The sequence below is a fragment of the Nerophis ophidion genome, linkage group LG20, assembly GCF_033978795.1.
Source record: "Nerophis ophidion isolate RoL-2023_Sa linkage group LG20, RoL_Noph_v1.0, whole genome shotgun sequence".
Lineage (NCBI taxonomy): Eukaryota > Metazoa > Chordata > Actinopteri > Syngnathiformes > Syngnathidae > Nerophis > Nerophis ophidion.
Window position 1 is genome coordinate 19,285,374 of NC_084630.1, and position 27,367 is coordinate 19,312,740.

Below are 27,367 nucleotides of genomic sequence, written 5' to 3' on the forward strand. Positions count from 1 at the left end.
GCGAAAGTCCTGATCGTTTGGTCCGCACATTTTACCGGCGATGCTAACGCAGCTATTCGGCCATGCTATGGCTATGAATAGCGTCAATAGCTATTCGCTCAATAGCTTCAGTTTCTTCTTCAATATTTTCATACTCCAACCATCTGTTTCAATACATGCGTAATTTGTTGAATCGCTTAAATCGCTGAAATCCGAGTTTGAATCCGAGCTAATGTCGCTATATCTTGCTGTGGTATTCCCATTGTTTGTTTACATTGGCAGCACTGTGTGACGTCACAGGGAAATGGCCAGTGTCTTCGCAGAGGGTCGAAAATAAGGCACTTTAAAGCTTTATTTAGGGATATTCTGAGACCGGTAAAATTTTGAAAAAAAATTAAAAAAATACAACAAGCCACTGGGAACTGATTTTTATTGTTTTTAACCCTTTTGAAATTATGATAATGTTCCCCTTTAAGGTTTATTGGCGCTCTCTACTTCTCCCTACGTCCGTGTACCGCTCCATACAGTTGTGTTTTTAAAAAGTCTTAAATTTCACTTTTTGAAACAGGTACTGATAAATTCCGATATTACATTTTAAAGCATTTATTGGCCGATAATATCGGCAGTCTGATGTTATCGGACATCTCTAGTAAAAAGTAAATAAAAACAGAATAGAATGATTTGCAAATCCTTTTCAACCTATATCAATTGAATAGACTGCAAGGACAAGATATTTAGGGTCCGCAGGCCCATTGCAAAAGGACTCCAAAGGAGTCTTTTTGCAATGGGCCAAGGACCCTATTGAAACTGGTCCGTTTTATTATTATTATTCCGCCACCTCTTTGAACTGTAATTTGACCCCCTGAACATGCTTCAAAACTCACCAAATTTCTCACACTCATCAGAACTGGTGAAAATTGCCGTCTAATAAAAAAACCAAACCCCAAAAATCAAAAATGCGCGCTAGCGCCCCCTAGGGAAAAAAAAAAACTGACTGCTTGTAACTTCCATTAGCAATGTCGTAGAGACATGAAACAAAAACCTCTATGTAGGGCTAACTTAGACCTACATTTCATAATTTTACATTACACGGCAAAAATCAACAGAAATTTTGCAAAAACTCAATCAAAGCAAAATTTTCGCAAAAAATTAAATTTTTGCCTCTTTGAGCTGTAATTTGACCCCCTTAAAATACTTCAAAACTCACCAAACTTGGCACACACATCAGGACTGGCAGAAATTGCGATTTAATGAAAAAAAGCAAACCCCAAAACTCAAAAATGCGCTTTAGCGCTATTTTTTAATAAAACACAGAAAAAACTGCTCCTAGGAAGAAAACACAGACACAAGTGCTTGTAACTTCCGGTAGGAAAGTCAGAGAGACCTGAAACAAAAACTTCTATGCACTTAGACCTACGTTTTAATAATTGACATTCTTCAGCAAAAATCAACAGGAAGTTAAAAATTACCCCTTCAAAATAAAAGTTTTGTAAACACCCATTCCTTTTTTCAAACGTTATCTCCTCTGAGCGCGTTTGTCGTTTCGGCTTCAAACTCGCACAGGAGAGAGTTTGAACCCTTCTGATTAAAAGTTATCGAAAGAGTTTTGATAAGTGCTCCGGTTTGGATTTTACGCACCTTCAAAAAACCCCTGCGCAAATTTTCCTAAAAAAATTCATTTTTGCCTCTTTGAGCTGTAATTTGACCCCCTTAAAATGCTTCAAAGTGCAAGTTAAAGCTCTACTCTGCAAAGCGAAAGCCATTTATCAACAACATCCAGAAACGCCGATCTGTAATTTCACCCCCTTAACATGCTTCAAAACTCACAAAATTTTACACCCACATCAGGACTGGCGAAAATTGCCATCTAATAAAAAAACAAACCCTAAAAATCAAAATTGCGCTCTAGCGCCCCCTAGGAAAAAACCCAGACAAAACTGCATGTAACTTCTGTTAGGAATGTCGTAGAGACATGAAAAATAAACTTCTATGTTGGTCTGACTTAGATCAGGGCCTGAGTAGCCAAAGGCGGACCCGACCAACGCTGCTTGCAGCTTTAGTTAATGTTTGAACTGGTAAACTTTATTTTTTGCAAATATTTGCTGATTTCGAATTTGGTGCCTGCAGCAAGTTTTCAAAAAACCTTCCACAAGTGGCAAAAAAGACTGAGAAAGTTGAGGAATGCTCATCAACCACATCCCACAGGTGAACAGGCTAATTGGGAACAGGTGGGGGCCATGATTGGCTATAAAAGCAGCTTCCATGAAATGCTCAGTCATTCAAAAACAAGGATGGGGCGAGGGTCACCGCTTTATGAAGTAATGTGTTCTTCATGTCAGTTGGCTGCAAGTCCAGTGGTTTCAGAAGAGAGCCGGGCATTGATAAGGTACTTTGCATAGTTGGTGCTGAAATGGGAACCAGTGATGGTGACCTGTCTGACAGTGGAACCTTCCACAGGATTCGCAATATTAATCTGGGCACCTGACATCTGGCAGATCTCGTGGATCTTTGCACCCTGACGGCCAATGATGCAACCCACGTGTTTGTTTGAAAGTGTAAGCTTGAGAGAGACGGTTTGTGCGGATGCGTCCCTCCCCGCCTGGAAGACCTGGTTGCTTTGTGCCATAAGGAAGGGGCTCTGCTGCATGGCCAGCTGGTGAAGTATGGTGTGGGGGCCTAGGACGGCGGATGCCTGACCACCTGCAAAAAATACAGGAGAGCCTAAGGGTTTGGGTCGGTATGGGATGGTCACTCCCTTTGGAGGAGACTCAAGCATGACACGCTCGATGATGGACTGTGGGGTGCCTGCAACAGTGATAGCACTCTGAGTCTTAGTCAACAGTTTAAGAACAACATTTCTCAACGAGCTATATCACCATCTACGGTCCGTGATATCATCAAAAGGTTCAGAGAATCTACAGAAATCACTGCACCGAAAACGACATTCATTGCCTGTGCCTCAGGTGGAACTGCATCAAAAAGCGACATCAGTGTGTGAAGGATATCACCACATGGGCTCAGGTACTCTTCAGAAAACCACTGTCAGTAACTAGTTGGTCGCTACGTCTGTAAGTGCAAGTCAAACCTCTACTACGCAAAGCCAAAGCCATTTATCAACAACACCCAGAAACATCCGCCGGTTTCGCTGGGCCCGAGCATATCTAAGATGGACAGATGCAAAGTGGAAAAGTGTTCTGTGGTCTGACGAGTCCACATTTTAAATTGTTTCTGGAAACTGTGGACGTCGTGTCCTCCGGACCAAAGAGGAAAAGAACCATCCGGATTGTTATAGGCGCAAAGTTGATAAGCCAGCATCTGTGATGGTATGGGGGTGTATTAGTGCCCAAGGCATGGGTAACTTACACATCTATGAAGGCACCATTAATGCTGAAAGGTACATACAGGTTTTGGAACAGCATATGCTGCCATCTAAGCGCCGTCTTTTTCATGGACGCCCCTGCTTATTTCAGCAAGACAATGTCAAGCCACATTTAGCATGTGTTTCAACAGCGTGTCTTCGTTAAAAAAGAGTGCAGGTACTTTCCTGGCCCGCCTGCAGTCCAGACATGTCCCCCATCGAAAATGTGTGGCGCATTATGAAGCGTAAAATACGACAGCGGAAACCCCGGACTGTCGAACGACTGAAGCTCTACATAAAACAAGAATGGAAAGGAATTCCACATTTCAAAGCTTCAACAATTAGTTTCCTCAGTTCCCAAACATTTATTGAGTGTTGTTAAAAGAAAAGGTGATGTAACACAGTGGTGAACATGCCCTTTCCCAACTACTTTGGCACGTGTTCTAGCCATGAAATTCTAAGTTAATTATTATTTGCAAAAAGTTTATGAGTTTGAACATCAAATATCTTGTCTTTGTAGTGCATTCAACTGAATATGGGTTGAAAAGGATTTGCAAATCGGTGTATTCTGTTTTTATTTATCTCTAACACAATTTCCCAGGGATGGCGTGGCGCAGTGGGAGAGTGGCCGTGCGCAACCCGAGGGTCCCTGGTTCAAATCCCACCTAATACCAACCTCGTCACGTCCGTTGTGTCCTGAGCAAGACACTTCACCCTTGCTCCTGATGGCTGCTGTTTGGCGCCTTGCATGGCAGCTCCCTCCATCAGTGTGTGAATGTGTGTGTGAATGGGTAAATGTGGAAGTAATGACAAAGCGCTTTGAGTACCTTGAAGGTAGAAAAGCGCTATACAAGTACAACCCATTTATTTCCCAACTCATATGGAAAAGGGGTTTGTAAAAGAGTGCAGGAACTAGCCTGGCCTGCCTGTAGTCCAGACCTGTCTCCCATTGAAAATATGTGGCACATTATGAAGCCTAAAATACCACAACGGAGACCCCGGACTGTTGAACAACTTAAGCTGTACATCAAGCAAGAATGGGAAAAGCTTCAAAAATATGTCTCCGCAATTCCCAATAATTTACAGTGTTGTTAAAAGGAAAGGCCATGTAACACCTTGGTAAAAATGCCTCTATGCCAACTTTTTTGCAATGTGTTGCGGCCATTAAATTCTGAGTTAATGATTATCTGCAGTTGGAACATTAAATATCTTGTCTTTGCAGTCTATTCAATTGAATATAAGTTGAAAAGGATTTGCAAATCTTTGTATTCTGTTTTTATTTACCATTTACACAAGTTGCCAACTTCACTGGTTTTGTAGATCGCAGAGCCGCACACGGATAGAACTTCCCGAGCGGAGCTGGCAGACTAAAAGCATTTACATGGACATGTCCATAGAAGCAAGTCCTGCACACATTGATGTCAGTGCACCCCACTTTTTTTTTTTAAATGAAAGAAAAAGATACGAACCTCATTATTTGACATTTTAGCATTGTTTTAGTGTATTGACTATTTGAACACAGCATGTTCATCTACTGCCAGTCTGACACATGACCAATTCACACAAATGTGTGCTTAGTTTGCAAAACAAATTCCACCCAACGCTCCCGTACTTCTTTGTTCTGTCATTCTCAACTAGCAGACTGGAAATTATTCACAGCGTTTTACTTTCTCCACGTTTTGTTATGGAACAGCTTTTTTTCCAAAATGGTATAAACTACTTTTATCCTCAACATTCTACAGACAATAACCCTTAATGACAATGTGAACAGTTGTTTTCTGTTTTGCAAATGAAAGAAAAAATAAAAATAATAATGTGTATATAAAAGTATCCACTGTTAGAATAATTGTATCTAAGTTATCACAAAAACTTTGTTACATTGAGAAGCAAAAACATGTCTTTGAACCTACCGGGAAGAAGGCTTGTTAAACTCCACTGTGTAGGGGGGGGGGGAGCAACATGAAGGGGTTTCTGTTTCTTTCATGTATTGTAATCAACAGAAAAGATATTCTCTGACCCAAGAACTACATGAACGAAGAGGAAGCAGGACCAGACTCCCCTCCGGGCACTGCTTTTTTTAAACTCTTTTACGAATCTCTTTTTGATCTCTTTTCCGAACCTCTTTTTAACTCGTTTGCGACCTCTTTTTGAACTCTTTTACAAACCTCTTTTTGAACTCTTTTACAAACCTCATTTTGGACTCTTTTACGAACCTCTTTTTTTGAACCGACCTATTTTTATGAAACCAAAGGCAACACTGTTTACGACCCCGTCCCTTTGGAAACAGCTGTTGCCATGTGGTCAAGGGAGGTCCGAATGAAAGGAGGAGGCGTGCAATCTTTGTGAAGTGAATTATATTTATATAGCGCTTTACATAGTGAAACCCAATATCTAAGTTACATTTAAACCAGTGTGGGTGGCACTGGGAGCAGGTGGGTAAAGTGTCTTGCCCAAGGACACAACGGCAGTGACTAGGATGGCGGAAGCGGGAATCGAACCTGCAACCCTCAAGTTGCTGGCACGGCCACTCTACCAACCGAGCTATACCGCCCCAATAATTACACATTTTCGATGGGGTGCAGTGTCCAGCCGTCTCTCCTCAAATTGAGCCAAATTGAATTCTGTCTCTGTTGAATTGTTTGCTTCTTGTCTTGTTTAATAGATGTCGTCAGTGTTTGAACCTGACATTCACAGCTTTTGCTCAACACTTTGTTGATGCAGCTTTGGCAGCAATTACAGCCTTAAGTCTTATTTAAATACGGGGCGGTATAGCTCGGTTGGTAGAGTGGCCGTGCCAGCAACTTGAGGGTTGCAGGTTCGATTCCCGCTTCCGCCATCCTAGTCACTGCCGTTGTGTCCTTGGGCAAGACACTTTACCCACCTGCTCCCAGTGCCACCCACACTGGTTTAAATGTAATTTAGATATTGGGTTTCACTATGTAAAGCGCTTTGAGTCACTAGAGAAAAGCGCTATATAAATATAATTCACTTCACTACGATGCCACCTATCTTTCGGCAGTTTCGCCCATTCCTCTTTGCAGCACTTCTCAAGCTCCATCAGGTTGGATAAGAAGCGTTGTTTTTTTTTTATCTAGGATGTTTCTGCAGATTGCTGCATTCATCTTTCCCTCTTTCCTGACTCGTCTTCTAGTTCCTGCCGCTGAAAAACAACCCCATAGCATGATACTACCACCACTATGCTATACTGCAGGGATGGGATTGACCTGGTGCATAGTTTCCGCCAAACATGACGCCTGGCATTCACGCCAAAGAGTACAATCTTTGTATCATCAGACCCGATCATTTTCCTCTCTCGTGGTCTGAAAGTCTTTCAGGTGCATTTTGGCAAATTTTTTACTCAGAAATTGCTTCCGTCTGGCAACTTTACCATACAGACCTTCTCCGCAGAGGAATGCTGTAGCTTTGGCACTTCCCTGACTAGACTAAGATGAATGCAGCAATGTGCAGAGACATTCTGGATGAAAACCAACGCTTCCCATCCAACCTGATGGAGCTTAGGAGTGAATACTTATGTACATGTGCTTTTTTATTATTTTTAATACATTGGAATTTCCCCAAAAAAGTTTTCAGATTGTCATTATAGGGTATTGTGTGTAGAATTTTGAGGACAGAAATTATTCATTCCAATTTGGAATAAAATGTGGAAAAAGTGCTTGTTCACCGCTTAAGTTCCGACACATTGCACGAGAACTTTGCGCAGCTAATTGGTATGAGAAGATGTAGCCCAGGGGTAGGGAACCTAAGGCTCTAGAGCCAGATGTGGCTCTTTTGATGACTACATATGGCTCTCAGATAATTATATTTATATGGCGCTTTTCTCTAGTGACTCAAAGCGCTTTACAAAGTGACACCCAATATCTAAGTTACATTTAAACCAGTGTGAGTGGCAATGGGGGCAGGTGTGTAAAGTGCCTTGCCCAAGGACACAACGGCAGTGACTAGGATGGCGGAAGCGGGAATCGAACCTGGAACCCTCAGGTTGCTAGCACGGCCACTCTACCAACCGAGCTATGCCGAGTAACCGTGTAATACTCTTCCATGTAAGTAGGTGGCAGTCGGTAGATAATTGCTTTGTAGATGTGGGAAACAGCGGGAGGCAGGGTGCAGGTAAAAAGGTGTCAAATGCTATGGCTGTAGAGCAGGGGTAGGGAACCTATGGCTCGGGAGCCAGATGTGGCTCTTTTGATGACTGCATCTGGCTCTCAGATAAATCTGAGCTGGCATTGCTTAACACGATAAATAATGAATAATTCCACTTGTAATCACAGTGTTAAAAATAAATGTTCAAAATATAAAACATTCTCATGCATTTTTAATCCATCCATCCGTTTCTACCGCACCTGTTCAAGAAGTTGCATTAATGGTAAGAAGTGATTTATTTATTGTTGGTTAGTGTGGGGCTTGCCCTTCTGGGGGTTCTTCAGACCACCAAGCGCCGACATAAGAGCCTATTTCAGGGTTACAATATTGTTTTATTTTTCAATAAGTCCCTCAGTTGCTTTCCAGCAATTGTATTTTTCTCTTTCGTTCTCGCTCGCGCTCTGGCTCCAGCCCCAACCCCGACTCTCTTCCTGGCTGCTGCTTATAACAGAGTGACAGGTGATTAGATAACAAGGCCCAGGTGGGCCATCTACGCACCTGTCGCTGGTTTAGAGGCCGGTCCTGGCACACCCCAGTTCACTGCAGGCCCGCAGGCCACGCCCCCTCCACAGTTAGCTTCGAAATAACAATGTTATTACAAAGAATAAGAGACCTATTATACTCTAGAAATGTTGGTCTTACTTAATAATGCACGCGTTTAGTTGTGTTCGGTGTTAAAAAAAATATTATATGGCTCTTACGGAAATACATTTTAAAATATTTGGCTTTTTGGCTCTCTTAGCCAAAAAGGTTCCCGACCCCTGCCTTAGTGAATGAATGTGAGTGTGAATGTTGTCTGTCTATCTGTGTTGGCCCTGGGATGAAGTGGCGACTTGTCCAGGGTGTACACCGCCTTCCGCCCGATTGTAGCTGAGATAGGCGCCAGCACCCCCCGCAACCCCAAAAGGGAATAAGCGTTAGAAAATGGATGGATGGACATTGGATTTTCCCAAAAAAAGTTTTCACATCGTCATTATGGGGTATTGTTTGTAGAATTTTGAGGACAGAAATAATTTATTCCAATTTGGAATAAAATGTGGAAAAACTGAAGTGTTGTGAATTCTTTCTGGATGTTTATTGTTTATAGTGCTTGTTCACGAGAACTTTGCGGAACTATTTGGTATGAGAAGATGTAAGTTATATGAAGGTTCAATAGAAGAAGAAAAAAATCCCTCGTATTTAGGTAAAGGTGTACCTGTTTTCAGGGGCGGTCCAGAAGCATAGGCGCTCAGTTTGGTTTTCCCATCAACCCCCAAGAGATTCTCCATTGAAGAAAACTTTTTTTTTAAATGACCCTTGGCATTTTTCGGCGTGGAGGTCAGCTTTTTTTCTAAAAGGAAAAAAAAAAACAATTTTACAGCATTAGATAACAAGTGTGACTTTAAGACCATTGACAGACAATTTAATTCTTTTTTACTTTGTTGTGTCTTCTTGTCAGTCTTGACCTGAAGGGGCGGAGTTTCCAGCAAAAATGTGTTCTTCTCTTTATTGTCCTTGGTGTCTTCTTCTGAGGACAAATGGTGTTGAAAAATCACAAAGAATATTGTTAGTCATTGTTTATGATAGGCTTCAAAGAACATTTTTTTTGAATGAAAGCTCACTTTTAAAGCCTTTCGACAATTCTAATACTTAAAACTAGGGCTGGGCGATATATCGATACACTGCAAAAACTGAAATCTAAGTAAGATGAAATATCTCAAATAAGGGTGATATTTGCTTATTTTCTGTCTGGTAAGATAATTCTTCTCACTAAGCAGATTTTATGTTAGAGTCTTTTACTTGTTTTAAGTGTTTTACTCCTAAATGATCTCAGTAAGATACTACAGCTTGTTTCCGACATTTTATGACCTATTTTGAGTAAAATATGGTTGAAACTATTTTTGTCCAAGTGTCCAAAACACACCCAGCAATGGTGCACAGGAAGGCGGGGAAGGAGAGGGGGAAAAGGCGGCCAAAATGTTCAAAAGTCCCAATTGTGTCCAAAATACCTCCCCGGGGTTCCAGTCCACACAAATCCCGGGATACAATAAATGTCCAAAACGCACCCAGCAAAGTCCCACGGGAAGTAGGGGGGAAAAAATGAGAAAAGTCGGCAAAAGTCCCCCAAAATTTTCAAAATACCTACCCAGGTTCGAGTCCCACCCGGGTCCGAGTTTGAGTTTGAGTGCACACTCGAACCCGGGTGGGACTTTTGAACATTTCCCCGACTTTTCTCACTTTTCTCCCCACCTTCCCGTGGGACTTTGCTGGGCGCGTTTTGGACATTCTGGGCATCCCGACCGGCGGCGGAACTTGTGGGACTCAAACCTGTGTAGGTATTTTGGACATTTTTGGGACTTATGCTGACTTTTCCAACTTTCATCCCTCCTCCCCATGGGACTCGGCTGGGTGTGTTATGGACATTTTGGACATCCCGGAACTTGCGCGGCCATACATAAGATTTTATGTTAGAGTGTTTTACTTGTTTTAAGTGTTTAGGTCCTAAATGATCTCAGTAAGATACTACAGCTTGTAGCTGAGATTTGATTACCTATATTGAGTAAAACATGCTTGAAACGAGAATATCAAATGTTGCAAAGCTGTGTCATCAACACTCACAAGTATAAAACTACTTTTTAAAGTAATAATTTCTTATTTCAAGAATGTAAAACATATCATGACTTTGACACAATTGTTTCTCATATTAAAACAGATGACAGCCAAATAGACTTTGCCGTTTTATATTCAATGAAATAATAGAAAATACGTACTCGTATAGTAGTGCACTTGTTATTAGTGAGAATATACTTATTTTAAGGTATTTTTGGGTTCATTGAAGTTAGCTAATTTTACTTGTTTCTGAAAGTCTTGACAAGCCAAATTTTCTTGTTCTATTGGCAGATAGTTTTGCTTAGTTCAAGTAAAATACCCCTCATTTTTGTATTTTTTTTTCTTGTTTTTGAGCCATGACTTTTTGCAGTGTATACTCTATATCGCGGGTTTGTCTCTGCGCGATTTAGAAAATGACTATGTCGTGATATTCAAGTATACGTTCTCACACAGTTGCTTTTAGCTGGGGGCATTAAAAAACACAAAATGCAAGGGGTCCATCAGACCCACAAACGCTGGCTGAGTAACAACAATATGAACATTACACAAGGGTTAACAAATATCTCCGCAGTGCCTCCACGGTTTGACTTCAAATTCTCGGGATGTATCCAGATCCCAAATATACATAAGCAGGTATCATCAGGTGGTTTTGAATAATTGGGCTCGTTAAACATACAGTATGTAACATGAATTAGTAGTATTTTAGATGTAGTAGAAATTTTTTGTCCTAGGGTTACCTCTAAACTGAAAGCATTGGGAGGGATACGACATAACAGGTCAAGTCACTCTGAACATTGGACAGTTACATAAGTTGTCATGTTACAAATCAGGCCATAAGAAGGGAAGACCAAGCCTGATGTGCGCTCTTATTAATTCCTTTCATGAGGGTTCACCATCTTTCGTATCATGAGAGACTGTCTGTAATTCATATTGATTCAACCCAACTTTGTACAATTTGATTGTGAGTAATTAAAACTGTTGTAACAAACTCTCTATTGTTCCTGTTTAAGATTCGGCATTTCTACCACATAAAATTGGCGTCACGAACAGGACGAGGCCCCGGGTTAAATCCCCGATATTTCTACTACATATTATAGTATCCCAAAGGTCTTTGATGTTTTTCACTGGGTATGTGCTGTATTGCTTTGTCTTAAAAACATCAAAAGTTGGGGTTCTAATGCTAAGACAAAGTTATCAAACATGTTTTTTTGGGTAAGTATTCAAAATGTGAACGTATAAAATATACAGTGGGGCAAAAAAGTATTTAGTCAGCCACCGATTGTGCAAGTTCTCCCACTTAAAATGATGACAGAGGTCGGTAATTTTCATCATAGGTACACTTCAACTGTGAGAGACAGAATGTGAAAAAAAAAATCCAGGAATTCACATTGTAGGAATTTTAAAGAACGTATTTGTAAATGATGGTGGAAAATAAGTATTTTATAAATAAATAAATTATAAATGGGTTGTACTTGTATATCGCTTTTCTACCTTCAAAGTACTCAAAGAGCTTTGACACTACTTTCACATTTACACAGTCACACACTGATGGAGGGAGCTGCCATGCAAGGCGCTAACCAGCACCCATCAGGAGCAAGGGTGAAGTGTCTTGCTCAGGACACAACGGACGTGACGAGGTTGGTACTAGGTGGGGATTGAACCAGGGACCCTCGGGTTGCGTACGGCCACTCTCCCACTGCGCCACGCCGTCCATTTTGGTCAACCATTCAAACCTCTCATTGATGGAAGGAGGTTTTGACTCAAAATCTCATGATAAATGGCCCCGTTCATTCTTTCCTTAACACGGATCAATCGTCCTGTCACTTTAGCGCATGGGTATCAAACTCTGGCCCGCGGGCCAAATTTGGCCCGGCGTGTAATTTAATTTGGCCCTTGAGGTAATATCCAATTAAGATTAGAGCTGGCCCGCCGGTATTACACAGCGGCGATGCCTCTGTAACACTGCATTCACCGCTGATACTCGTACTTGCCAACCCTCACGATTTTCCCGGGAGACTCCCAAAGTTCAGTGCCCCTCCCGAAAATCTCCCGGGGCAACCATTCTTCTGAATTTCTCCCGATTTCCACCCAGACAACAATATTGGGGGTGTGCCTTGAAGGCACTGCCTTTAGTGTCCTATACAGCCTGTCGTCACGTCCACTTTTCCGCCATACAAACAACGTGCCAGCCATCTCACATAATATATGCGGCTTTAACTCACACAAGTGAATGCAAGGCATGCTTGATCAACAGCCATAAGGGTCACACTGAGGGTGGCCGTATAAACAACTTTAACACTTTTACAAATATGCGCCACACTGTGAAGCCACACCAAACAAGTATGACAAACACATTTCGGGAGAACCTCCGCACCGTAGCACAACATAAACTCAACAGAAGAAATACCCACACTCCCTTGCAGCACTTACTCTTCCGGGACGCTACAATATACACTCCAGCTACCACCAAACCCCGCTCCCCCCAATTTTTATTAAAATTTTATTTGATATGCCATTGATATTTTTTAATCATTATCATTATAATTTGAAACTCGATTTTGCATGTGACTATAAAGTTATATAAACCTTGCTTGTTTAATATTCAATGCAAAACTTGTTTGGGTCCCTATTAAAAGGTTAATTTGTTTAACCTTGGCCCACGGCTTTGTTCAGGTTTAAATTTTGGCCCACTCTGTACTTGAGTTTGACACCCCTGCCTTAGCAGAAAAACGGCCCCAAAGCATGATGTTTTGGGGCCGTTTGAAGCATGTGAAACCCCATGCTTCACAGTAGGTGTGGTGTTCTTGGGATGCAACTCAGTATTCTTCTTCCTCCAAACACGACGGGTTGCGTTTATACCAAAATGGATACATGGATGATACAGCAGAGGATTGGGAGAATGTCATGTGGTCAGATGAAACCAAAATAGAGCTTTTTGGTATAAACTCAACTCGTCGTGTTTGGAGGAAGAAGAATACTGAGTTGCATCCCAAGAACACCATACCTACTGTGAAGCATGGGGGTGGAAACATCATGCTTTGGGGCTGTTTTTCTGCTAAGGGGACAGGACGATTGATCCGTGTTAAGGAAAGAATGAATGGGGCCATGTATCGTGAGATTTTGAGCCAAAACCTCCTTCCATCAATGAGAGCTTTGAATGGTTGACCAAATACTTATTTTCCACCATAATTTACAAATAAATTCTTTAAAATTCCTACAATGTGAATTCCTGGATTTTTTTTTTTCACATTCTGTCTCTCACAGTTGAAGTGTACCTATGATGAAAATGACAGACCTCTGTCATCATTTTAAGTGGGAGAACTTGCACAATCGGTGGCTGACTAAATACTTTTTTGTCCCAATGTACAAACCTATGGATGCTTTATGTCCTATACTGTGTTGATTATAGTGTGACACTGGTACCTGTTGTTTTGATAAGCGCTGGTCGGTTTTCAAGTGGCTGACGAAAGATCTGACTCATTTCTTCTTTCAGTTGAACAGCAAACTCTTGGGCTGCTTTCACTTTTGGAGAATCCAAGTTGCATTGTGGGGCATAAACATCAATGGTTGCAGCTCTGGGCAGGTCAACTGAGGCCTGTGAGGACGGAGACACGATTGAATAGGTGAAATAGTATGCTGTAATAAATTGGTTACAGTCGACTTACGGTGGACATTTGCAGCCTCTACGCGGCTTCCTAGAGGGCGCTAACTTTCCAAAGTATTGCAAGCATTACAGTCATGGTCAAAAGTTTACATACACTTGTAAAGAACATAATGTCATGGCTGTCTTGACTTTCTAATCATTTCTACAACTCTTATTTTTGTGTGATAGGGTGATTGGAGCACATACTTGTTGGTCATCAAAAACATTCATGAAGTCTTGACAAAATTGGTGCAGTTCAGCTAAATGTGTTCGTCTAACATGGACTTGTTTCTTCAGCATTGTCCACACGTTTAAGTCAGGACTTTGGGAAGGCCATTTTTAAACTTTCACTCTAGCCTGATTTAGCCATTCCTTTACCACTTTTGACGTGTGTTTGGAGTAAGGGTGTATCGATATGCAAAAATCTCGGTTTGGAGGTCACGGTTCGTTTCATTTTCGGTACAGTAAGAAAACAACAAAATATACATTTTCTGGTTATTCATTTACCAAATTTGTAAACACATTTTAACATTGAAAACACTGTAATATGTATGCCCAAAAATAGAAAAAAGCTGTGTGTGTGATGGATGTGAGCCACCACTAGGCTGATCAGTGCAACAGTAGGCAGTCATGAATGTTAAGAACAATAACATACATATACACACATAGTCGATTGCCAGGGTTAATGTGGTCAACATATATAAAATAAAAACTATCCATCCATTTTCTACCGCTTATTCCCTATGGGGTCGCTGGTGCCTATCTCAGCTACAATCGGACGGAAGGCGGTGTACATCCTGGACAAGTTGCCACCTCATTGCAGGGCCAACACAGATAGACAAACCACATTCACACTCACATTCACACACTAGGGACAATTTAGTGTTGCCAATCAATCTATCCCCAGGTGCATGTCTTTGGATGTGGGAGGAAGCCGGAGTACATGCAAACTCCACACAGAAAGATACCGGGATTGAACCCAGGACTACTCAGGACCTTCGTATTGTGAGGCAGACACATTAACCCCTCTTCCACCGTGCTGCCCAAAATAAAAACTAAAACTAAATAAGATAAGGCTCAGAATTGGTTTCTTAACAAAACCTTTCCGCATATAAAGTGCAACATTAAACTGCTTCAAGTTGTTGCTCAGATTAAATAAAATGACAAAACCTTTCTTCTACGTATAATAAATGCAACAATAAACAGCTTCGAGTCAACTCAACTTTTCTCCCTCCCCAACCTTTAACCCTGGTGACTTTCACTTTATGATTTTGCCAGAAAAGTCAGTTTATCCACATTATCTGCAGAAAAAGCAGACATGCTTGCAGTTACAATGTCTCCAGCTGTGGAAAATACCCTTTCACTGGGCACGGAGGTTGCAGGTATGGCGAGGTATTGCCTGGCTATCTTGGCAGTAAGAGGATACATGGGTCATGGCTCATTGTTGTTCCACCATAGAAGTGGGTCAAAATCTAGTTTTTAATGCAATATGGTCTTAAATCTGCTGCTTTAAAACATTTGTTATTGTTTTAGCCCTGCCTGACTGACCTAGGAGAGAATGCGGTGTTTGCACCATGCTCGTCTTTTTCTTCAATGGTAGCATAAGCGAGCTAACTGTGTCTTTGTTTTGTTTTTTGCGGTGAAAATTGTAACAGAGCAAGAATCAGAATTAAAAATAACTTTATTTAATTAGACAGGTAATTGCAAACGGCACCTTTTAAAGGACGAAAATAAAAAAGTACAACTTTAAGTACCGGAACAACTGTGCTCTTGCCTCGGTTATTATTATTAGTTTAATTTTGATATGGTGTATTAAAACATTAAAACATATTAAAACAATTAAACTTTAACCCAAAAACCTAAATTTTTGTAAAAATAAACATTATTGTAAAAATAATAATACATGTCTGAAGTGTATTTAATCCTTCTATTAATGTTAGTCCCACACATACACACACACACACACACACACACTAGGTGTGGTGAAATTACCCTCTGCGTTTGACCCATCCCCATGTTCACCCCCTGGGAGGTGAGAGGAGCAGTGAGCAGCAGCGGTGTCCGCACTCAAAAATCATTTGGTGATTTAACCCCTAATTCCAACCCTTGATGCGGAGTACCAAGCAGGGAGGTAATGGGTTTTTATAGTGTTTGGTATGACTCGCCCTTCCAATCTCAGGCCGGACACTGAGACTATATACTATATAGATTATGCATACCATTTCTGGTTAAATCTCTTATTTTCATTGCAGCAGCAGGAGAAGAAACCATCTCACAGAGATGGGATGTTACAATGGGGAGTAGAATATCATAAAACACACACCAGTCTTTCCACATTTTCAACTGGCGTTATGGTGAATCCAAAGACTTTATACTTTGTACTTTCGGGTATTTTTACTCTAGTTATTGTTACTTTTCTACTTGTTGCTGATGACTCTTTTTTTTTGTCTTCATTCCCGTCACAAACTTAAAGTTAAGTTAAACTTAAAGTTAAGTTAAACTTCTCCACCTATATATGCCTGTTAGTTCCGTACATGTGTTTCTGTGTACTTAGTACTTCTACTGGGTAGAACAGGGAGTCTGTTGGTTAGATGAAGCACTGCCTGTGTGCAATTTGCATACATGTGCGCACTGCGCTGAGCGCACTTCCATTAGCACGCCAGGCACGTGTCAGTCCGGCGGCTGAAATCAATTACCAGCAATCAGCGTACCTGTCCTGATCTGAGGACCTGCCTTCATAAGCCTGCACAACCTGCTATCCCGTGCCAGAACGTAGTCATCTGTTCCTGTGCAGTAAGCAATAATCTAGCTATATGCATTCTCTCTCTGTGTTTCTCCCCCGTTGTGTTTATTGTCTCGTGTCCTCTTTATCGTCCCCCCTGCAGCCTGCCCTCGTTCCCACGTCACGAGCAGTGTGTCTCGTCTTCCCGCGTGCCCTTTGCTTCCCTGGCTGCCTCTTCGATCTCGACCTCCCGCTTGGACACGGATCTTAGACGCCTCTCTATCGCCCCGACTTACTGCCTGTCTCACGGATCTACAAGCATGCTCTGCCCCCATTAGATTTCCGTCTCTCTCGCTCAACACTCATGGTAACACTCAGCAGTTAATTCCCCACACATAGTCACACAACCCATGTTTTGTATTATATATATATATATATATATACATATATATATATACATATATATATATATATATATACATATATATATACATATATACACATATATATATATATACACACACATATATATATATACATACATACATATATACATACATATATATATACATATACACATATACATGTACATATATATATATATATATATATATATATATATATATATATGGGCGATAAAACGATAACGATATATATCGTGGTAGACATGTGATCAATATCAATAGAAAATGAAGTCGATAGAACGTTTGATAATTTCACTGAGTTCTGTTAGAAAAAAATAGTAAGAAACGCAGAGCCGGAACCGCAGGGCATTCTGGGGGGTGTAGGCAAAGGAAGGGCTTTAGCCTTTCGACCTATCACGGCCGAGCCTGGCAAGGCATTCTGGGAAATGCTAACAGAGAAAAAAAAAAGAAAAAGCAACGATTGATACTTTTATTAGTAGATTGCACAGTTCAGTACATATTCCGTACAATTGACCACTAAATGGTAACACCCGAATAAGTTTTTCAACTTGTTTAAGTCGGGGTCCACGTAAATCAACAAAACGGGAATATGAGTGCGGCAGCACGAGATGAAATTGTAAATAAAAAAGGAAACGTCACGTCACCAGTTTGGCAGTATTTTGGATTGTTTAAGTCCGATACGAATCAGAGTAATACTGTCTGCAAACTTTGCAAGGTCGTAGTCCCGACCGAATGTTGGAACACGACAAACTTATTTTACCACCTGAGCCGCTCTCACCCACTGGAGTACAGCAGCAAACAGCCACAACATCAGCCGGTGCAAGTGGAACAGCACCGAAACGACAACAGACCACCATCGAGAGGCACTCGGCAGCAGTGCCATAAGACAAAAATTCAAAACATTATAAAGAAATAAGGGATGCAGTGGTGTATCAATTAGCGAAGGACATGCTACCACTCAGCATAGTTGAGAAGTCTGGGTAAGCATTTATTTAATGTCAATATTTGCACATCGACAAGGATTTTGATTTATTTGACCGTTTTTCTTAATGCAGACCTCGTTCTAAAGGTTAAAGGTTATATTTGAAATAAAAGTATTTAAATTCAGCCTTTTTTCTCCTGGTCTTTATTTAGAATAGTTTTTTTTTTTTTTTTTTATTGATAATTATCGATATCGACTGATATGAAACACTTATATCGTGATACATTTTTTAGTCATATCGCCCAGCCCAATATATATATATATATATATATATATATATATATATATATATATACACACACACACACACACACACACACACACACACACACACACACATACATACAGGGGTGTGGGAAAAAAATCGATTCGAATACGAATCGCAATTCTCATGTTGTGCGATTCAGAATCGATTCTCATTTTTTTTTTAAATTGCTTTTTTTTTTAATCAATATAACAAACCACTACACAGCAATACCATAACAATGCAATCCAATTCCAAAACCAAACCTGACCCAGCAACACTCAGAACTGCAATAAACAGAGCAATTGAGAGGAGACACAAACACGACACAGAACAAACCAAAAGTAGTGAAACAAAAATGAATATTATCAACAACAGTATCAATATTAGTTATAATTTCAGCATAGCAGTGATTAAAAATCCCTCATTGACGTTATCATTAGATATTTATAAAAATTAAAAAAAAAGAACAATAGTGTCACAGTGGCTTACACTTGCATCGCATCTCATAAGCTTGACAACACACTGTGTCCAAAGTTTTCACAAAGATAAAATAAGTCATATTTTTGCTTCGTTTAATAGTTAAAACAAATTAACATTATTGCAATCAGTTGATAGAACATTGTTTTTTTTGTTTTTTATCTACTACTCTGCTAGCATTTCAGCAGACTGGGGTAGATCCTGCTGACATCCTATGTATTGAATGAATACAGAATCCTTTTGAATCGGAAAAATACAGTTTTTGAATAGAGAATCGAATAAAAAAAAAAATCGATATATTATCGAATCGGGACCCCAAGAATCGATATTGTATCGAATCGTGGGACACCCAAAGATTCACAGCCCTAACAGTGAAGTGAATTGTGAATTATATTTATATAGCGCTTTTCTCTAGTGACTCAAAGCGCTTTACATAGTGAAACCCAATATCTAAGTTACATTTAAAACAGTGTGGGTGGCACTGGGAGCAGGTGGGTAAAGTGTCTCGCCCAAGGACACAACGGCAGTGACTAGGATGGCGGAAGCGGGAATCGAACCTGCAACCCTCAAGTTGCTGGCACGGCCACTCTACCAACCGAGCTATGCCGCCCCTAATAGATATATATATGAGAAATTTTTTAAAACTTTTTACTTTAAGCTAAGATGTCGTTACTTTCTTCAGATAGCTTCGCATACATTGACCTACGTTGGATCGGTTTCAGAATAATAGCAAATTTCAATTTTTTCTGTCCGCAACCTGTTGTGGAAAAAGTTTGATCATCGATACCATCAAAGGAATTAGAATAGGAATCATCATGGTCCCACCTGCAGAACGACCATGGTTTTTGGCTGCTGTATCAGACTCTTGATTTCCTCTTTGGATTTGCTTAAGCTCTTGACGTTGTCTTTAAACAACTTCATCAGGTTGCTGAGCTTTTTCTGAGCAGACGCCAGCTCTTGGTCCAGTAGGCCAGAAGCCTCATGTTCATCATTGGCCAGCATGTCTTTGATTTGTTGATACTCAAGCGCCATGTTCAACCTAATCATGTCGGCATCGTCCTAGAATAGAAGATCCATGAACAGGTGGTCAATGCAACTGAACACAAGGTTGAAATAGAAGTCTTGCATCTGATCAACCGATCAATGGCCAAATTAACAAATAATTATTCATTCTAACAAATAGGATGAGAGCTTAGAAAAAGGAACATTTTATAGTATATATATATATATATATATATATATATATGTAGGTGTGTGAAAAATCACAAGATTACTTCATCTCTACAGAACTGTTTCATGAGGGGTTACCTCAATCATCAGGAGATTTTAATGGAAGTATTCACATACTATGGTTTATATAGGGCACGGAGTGGGTGGGTTACATTCAGGAATGTAACTGTCGCAAGAAACCTGATTGCCCTCTCAATGGAGGATGCTTACAGACATCAGTCGTTTACCAAGCTAAGGTAACACGCAAGGACATTAACACATCCGACACGTACGTAGGGTTAACCGAAGGAGCGTTCAAAACAAGATGGAATAATCACAACGCCTCCTTTAGAAACCAGACTTTGCGGAATTCTACAGAACTCAGCAAACACATTTGGAACCTCAAAGACAATAATGTTGAATATTCAATAACATGGCACATTCTTGCATCCAGCACACCTTACAACAGTGGTAATAAAAGATGCAACCTATGCTTAAAAGAGAAACTATTATATATCATCCAGATCTATCATCCCTCAATAAGCGTAGTGAAATCATTTCAACATGCCGCCACAGACGGAAACACCTCCTAGGTAACACATGAGCCAATCACCAGGCCCACAACCACCCACTCTGTGCCCTATATAAACCATTGTATGTGAATGCTTCCATTAAAATCTCCTGATGATTGAGGGAACCCCTCATGAAACAGTTCTGTAGAGATGAAGTAGTCTTGTGATTTTTCCCACACATATTGCGCTCTACCACGGTATCGAGCACTATTCTCTGGATAATCCAATCAAGACATATATACATATACATACATATATACATATATATATATATATATATATATATATATATATATATATATATATATATATATGTATATATATATATATATATATATCTAGCATTGAGAACCGTATTTCATAGGGCGCACCGGATTATAAGGCGCAGTGGCTGACTGCTAGGCCACTTCAAGCACTCACCACCAGCTTACAGCACATTTGTGTTACTCATACAAATACATTAGAGCAGGGCAGTTTTAGCCCAGCTTATAATTTCCTGTTATACAGTATACCAGGCAGTCTACAAAAGGAGGACTATGTTATTGTTCACTTTATTACTCTAGTATACTCTGGACTGAGGCTGTGTGCCTTCATTGTTTTTGTAGCTGTTGTTTTGAGGCATGTTTTTAAAAATTAAAAATAATGCACTTTGTGAAAGTGAAAGTATAGTATTTCCCATAGTTTTTTTGACAGGAGCTCTGTGCTCTTAACCTTTTGTGTTTCTCTCTTGTTTTTATGTGTTATATCTATATAATCTATTTGCCTTTTGGTCCGGGACCCTTTGGGACCGTGTGACAAGGGGTGGCACTTTTGTTACCTCTGCGGTGCTTTTTAGTGGACTTCTGGATCTGCCTACCGGGAGCCTTTTGGCCATGAAGACCAGGTGCCGGGTCTCTGCCACACCAGAGTCCGTTTGGAGAGACTGGAGGAGATGCGGATGAAGAGATAGGGCTGCGGAGCTGGCACTGAGCGCCGGGACGGACAAGCTTCACGGTCTTGGCTGAATGAGCAGGTATCGGACACCTCAGTCTTCTTGGACGTATCCTCGCTAATCCATGCGGACTGGACACTGGCCGAGAGTTGTTTGGCAACCGAGAACGGAGTCGGCTCGCTTGGTTGCTTTTTTTTGGGTCTTCTCCTGTCTCTGGCCATGCTCTCTCCACCCCAGCCGACGATGGCGTGGAACACCGCAGAGGCCACCACAGTGTATATGTTTTATTTTACTTTTTATTCATAGCTGTATGTAGAAGTGGCTGGTTGCATCAGCTCAGCTAGTTTAATGTATTTCATGTCCTTTGTATTCTTTGAGGGCTTCACGGTGGCAGAGGGGTTAGTGCGTCTGCCTCACAATACGAAGGTCCTGCAGTCTTGGGTTCAAATCCAGGCTCGGGATCTTTCTGTGTGGAGTTTGCATGTTCTCCCCGTGAATGCGTGGGTTCCCTCCGGGTACTCCGGCTTCCTCCCACTTCCAAAGACATGCACCTGGGGATAGGTTGATTGGCAACACTAAAAAAATGGTCCCTAGTGTGTGAATGTGAGTGTGAATGTTGTCTGTCTATCTGTGTTGGTCCTGCGATGAGGTGGCGACTTGTCCAGGGTGTACCCCGCCCTCCGCCCGATTGTAGCTGAGATAGGCGCCAGCGCCCCCCGCGACCCCAAAAGGGAATAAGCGGTAGAAAATGGATGGATGGATGTATTCTTTGATGTTTCCCTCTTACACACATGTAAGAAGGATGTGTACTATGGCTATGAGTTTTTTTTCCTTTGGCCTCAGTCTGGACCCCCTCTCCAGGGGCCCTGGCTTAGATCGCTTTTTTTATTTCATTTTATTTTATTTTTTTATTTTTCCCCTCCTCGCTTGTTTACCTGTATCTCACCTTTTTTTGAGAGGGGCGCCGAAAGTTGGCAGGCCCGTCAGCGATCTTGTTCTGTCTCCCTGTAATGTTTGTCTGTTGAATGGGATTGTGCTGAACATTTTAATTTCCCCTCAAGGATTAATAAAGTATGTCTGATTCTGATAGTTGTAGTGGATATCAGGATTATGTCAGGGACAGCATGTCCTAAATTCCAAGAAATAATGCGCTTTGTGACTTTAATAATAGATATGGTAGTGCCACATTTTAGCGAAAAAAAGTTTTTCAAAAATATGCATTTTCTGCCATTTTCGGGTTCTGTCGGGACTCCTGATGACGTTTTGAGACATCTTCTACAACTACAGCACCAGTATTGTGTTTCTGAAGCAAATCCGTGTTTTCAATTTGTTAAACTTTTTTTTAGCAAATTTTTCCCCCCAAAAAGTAGGCATTTTCTGCAATATTCGGGTTCTGTCAGGACTCCTTACGACATTTTGAGACATATCCTACAGCTGCAGCACCTGTATTGTGCTGCTGAAGTAAATACATTTTTTTGAATTTTTGCATAAGGGTCCCCCCTTACAATATTTTAGCAAAAAAAAGTTTTTCAAAAATATGCATTTTCTGCCATTTTCGGGTTCTGTCGGGACTCTTGATGACGTTTTGAGACATCTCCTACAATTACGGCACCAGTATTGTGCTAATGAAGCAAATCCGTTTTTAAAAAAATTTAATACCTTTTTTTAGCGAATTTTTTTCCCCAAAAATATGCATTTCCTGCCATTTTCGGGTTCTGTCGGGACTCCTGATGACGTTTTGAGACATCTCCTACAACTACAGCACCAGTATTGTGCTAGTGAAGCAAATCCATTTTTTTTTTATTTTAATACCTTTTTTTAGCGAATTTTTTTCCCAAAAAATATGCATTTTCTGCCATTTTCGGGTTCTGTCGGGACTCCTGATGACGTTTTGAGACATCTCCTACAGCTACAGCACCAGTATTGTGCTGCTGAAGCAAATCCGTTTTTTGGAATTTTTGCATGAAATAAAGTTTTTCAAAAATATGCATTTTCTGCCATTTTCGGGTTCTGTCGGGACTCCTGATGATGTTTTGAGACATCTCCTACAACTACAGCACCAGTATTGTGTTTCTGAAGCAAATCCGTTTTTTCAATTTGCTAAACTTTTTTTTAGCGAATTTTTTGCCCCCAAAAATATGCATTTTCTGCAATATTCGGGATCTGTCGGGGCTCCTGACGAAATTTTGAGACATATCCTACAGCTGCAGCACCTGTATTGTGCTGCTGAAGTAAATACATTTTTTGGAATTTTTTCAACATTTTAGCGAAATAAAGTTTTTCAAAAATATGCATTTTCTGCCATTTTCGGGTTCTGTCGGGACTCCTGATGACGTATTGAGACATCTCCTACAACTACAGCACCAGTATTGTGCTAATGAAGCAAATGCGTTTTTGAAAAATTTTAATAACTTTTTAGCGAATTTTTTCCCCAAAAAATATGCATTTTCTGCCATTTTCGGGTTCTGTCGGGACTCCTGATGACGTTTTGAGACATCTCCTACAACTACAGCACCAGTATTGTGTTTCTGAAGCAAATCCATTTTTACAATTTGTTAAACTTTTTTTTAGCGAATTTTTTCCCCCAAAAAATATGGATTTTCTGCAAAATTCGGGTTCTGTCGGGGCTCCTGACGACATTTTGATACATATCCTACAGCTGCAGCACCTGTATTGTGCTGCTGAAGTAAATACATTTTTTTGAATTTTTTCATAAGGGTCCCCCCCTTACGACATTTTAGCGAAATAAAGTTTTTCAAAAATATACATTTTCTGCCATTTTGGGGTTCTGTCGGGACTCCTGATGATGTTTTGAGACATCTCCTACAACCACAGCACCAGTATTGTGCTAATGAAGCAAATCAGTTTTTTAAAAATTTTAATACCTTTTTTTAGCGAATTTTTTCCCCAAAAATATGCATTTTCTGCCATTTTCGGGTTCTGCCGGGACTCCTAATATGTTTTGAGACATCTCCTACACCTACAGCTACAGCACAAGTATTGTGCTGCTGAAGCAAATCCGTTTTTTGGAAAATTTGCATAATGGTCCCCCCTTACGACATTTTAGCGAAAAAAAGTGTTTCAAAAATATGCATTTCCTGCCATTTTCGGGTTCTGTCGGGACTCCTGATGACGTTTTGAGACATCTCCTACAACTACAGCACCAGTATTGTGCTAATGAAGCAAATCCGTTTTTTTTTTATTTTAATACCATTTTTTAGCGAATTTTTTTCCCCAAAAATATGCATTTTCTGCCATTTTCGGGTTCTGTCGGGACTCCTGATGACGTTTTGAGACATCTCCTACAGCTATAGCACCAGTATCGTGCTGCTGAAGCAAATCCGTTTTTTTGTTTTTTTTTTGCATAAGGGTCCCCCTTTACGACATTTTAGCGAAATAAAGGTTTTCAAAAATATGCATTTTCTGCCATTTTCGGGTTCTGTCGGGTCTTCTTCCTATGTTTACCTGAACATCTTTTTCCAGTACCATCTGCTGGTCACATTGTGTATTGCAGTCAGTTTAGCTAAAAAGTACAGATTTGAACCATTGGAATCATTTCTATAGTTTGAAAACATCCTGCAGGCTGCATTGAAATGTTCAGTATGTCGTATTATGCCCAGGTAGCACAGTTCATTGCTTTTTTAATGCCGATTTGCAAGATCCGTGTCACGTGACTTCGAACTTGACACATTTGGGAAGTTAAGACTTGCTTCTTGAAGCAGCAACTTTTTTAACACTGAATTTTTCAGCACAGAATATTTTTTTTACACTGAATTTTAAAACCCAGATTTTTTTTTTTTATGAAATTGTCAGCATAATTTAATGCTACAAATTTAGTTCACAAAATTCAAATAAAAAACATTCAGTTACATATATTCAAAAAAAGCTTTCAAATATGAGACACAAATTAACCTCTATACTTCTACTCAAAGCGAGTGCATACAAATAAAATATCACAATGCTCAATTTCCCCGGATTGAACATGCTTTTATTTCATGTGTGTGCTTACCTTCAGGGCCTGCTGCTTATCTGTGACTCTAGCTATGACAGATTCATTTTGTCCAATCTTCCTGTCCAACAGAGCCAACATTTTTTTCATGTCAGACTGCAAAAGAAACAAAAAGCCGGTTAAGTACGTTGCATCAAAATAAATATGAGTATTTCCCTTATATTAATTTATTTGTGACAGCCCCAAATAGATGTAGCCCTCTTGGCCCTAGCTCCCAATCCCACATTATAATGTAACTGAAAGTTAATGTACAGTCGTGCTCATAAGTGTACATACCCTGGAAGAATGTATGATTTCTTGGCCATTCTTCAGAGAATATGGATGATAACACGAAAACCTTTCTTCCACTCATGCTAAAGGGTTGTGTGAAGCTATGTATTGGCAAACAACTGTGTTTACCCTTTTAAAACAAAATGACAAAAGAAAGTACCAAAATGACCCTGATCAAAAGTTTCCATACCCCAATGAATTTGATCTGATAACATGCACAAAAGTTGACACAAACAGGTTTGAATGGCTAATCAAGGTTCCAATCCTCACCTCTGACCTGTTTGTTTGTAATTAATGTGTGTGAATAAAAGGTCAGTGAGTTTCTGGGCTTCTGACAGACAATTGCATCTTTCATCCAGTGCTGCACAGCTTTTCTGGATTCTGAGTCATGGGGAAGGGAAAATAATTGTTAAAAGATATGCGAGAAAAGGTAACTGAATTGCATAAAACAAGAAAGGTGTATTAAAAGATATCCAAGGAATTGAGAATGCCAAGCAGCAGTGTTGAAACGCTGATTAAGAAGTGGAAAATGAGGAATTCAGGTAGACTGGCAAAGATTTCAGCAACAACTGGCAGGAAAAATTACAATGGAATAGAATAGAATAAACTTTATTGCCATTATATTTGCATATAACAAGATTAAATACTCCAATTTAAGGTGCGGCAGTGGGAACAAATATGGGGTGAAATAAATGACATAAGAGGTAAAAAGGAAAAACTAACAATTGAAATAAACAGACTACTATCCAATAAAAATAATAAGAAATCCTGTACAATATACAAAACACTATAGAAGTACAAAATACTGTACAATAGATAGGCACCAGCGCCCCCCGCGACCCCGAAAGGGAATAAGCGGTAGAAAAGAGGGACGGCGTGGCGCAGTGGGAGAGTTGCCGTGCGCAACCCGAGGGTCCCTGGTTCAAATCCCACCTAGTACCAACCTCGTCACGTCCGTTGTGTCCTGAGCAAGACACTTCACCCTTGCTCCTGATGGGTGCTGGTTGGCGCCTTGCATGGCAGCTCCCTCCATCAGTGTGTGAATGTGTGTGTGAATGGGTAAATGTGGAAGTAGTGTCAAAGCGCTTTGAGTACCTTGAAGGTAGAAAAGCGCTATACAAGTACAACCCATTTATTTATTTATTTATTTAAAATGGATGGATATACAGAACAAGACAAGAGTACCAAAGTAATAAATAACAATCAGTGTCAGACGTATTGCACTCGAAGGGTAGTATTGCACAGTAGGGTATTAGGGCATGATATTGTTTAGGAGTGAATTATTATCATTTTAAGTTAGAGTTCAACATGGTGACAGTTCTGGGAAAGAAGCTAAATTGTTCGAGATGCAAAGAAAAATCCACAAATAACTTCAGCTGAAATACGGGACTCTGAAAAATTGCGGTGTGGCTGTTTCAAGATGCACAATAAGGAGGCACTTGAAAAAAATGGGCTGCATGGTTGAGTGGCCATAAAGTTCAATTTTGGTCTCAACATTCTAAATTACTTTGTTCCAGAAGTTTTGAGGCTTGTCTCTGTGCTCTTTGGCGTAATGTAAGCGGGATACTTTGTGACATTTGCGCAGAAATGGCTTTCTTCTGGCGACTCGACCATGCAGCCCATTCTTCTTCAAGTACGTAGCATCATCAGCAATAATACTTGTGAATTTGTACTCATGTTTTTAAATCACAAAAAAAGTTAGTAGGTGATACATAATATTTCAGCATATTTCTGTGCTGCCATAAAATGTGTCCTCCTAGCCCCCCCTATTTCCTGAATTGATGTACTAACAT

At 40.3% G+C, this 27,367-nt stretch overlaps 1 protein-coding gene across 9 annotated transcripts in view; it reads right to left on the bottom strand.

Annotated features, from left to right (window-relative positions):
• The window catches only part of trim25 (tripartite motif containing 25), an 80,300-nt gene that overhangs the window by 45,199 nt on the left and 7,734 nt on the right, over window positions 1-27,367 (bottom strand). For 6 of the 9 annotated variants that reach the window (XR_009803117.1, XR_009803115.1, XR_009803116.1 and 3 more), the window contains exons 2-6: window positions 25,305-25,400; window positions 19,409-19,642; window positions 13,511-13,682; window positions 8,916-9,005; window positions 8,694-8,828 (exon numbers count right to left, since the gene is read on the bottom strand). Coding sequence is in view for 6 of the 9 variants with exons in the window: in XM_061880655.1 (XP_061736639.1) it covers window positions 8,694-8,828; window positions 8,916-9,005; window positions 13,511-13,682; window positions 19,409-19,642; window positions 25,305-25,400 (727 nt within the window). In the remaining 3 variants the exon portion in view is untranslated. Of the gene's footprint in view, window positions 1-1,253; window positions 2,785-8,693; window positions 8,829-8,915; window positions 9,006-13,510; window positions 13,683-19,408; window positions 19,643-25,304; window positions 25,401-27,367 lie in introns of those variants that run through there. The other 3 variants (XM_061880653.1, XM_061880654.1, XM_061880651.1) reach the window with 3 other exon arrangements.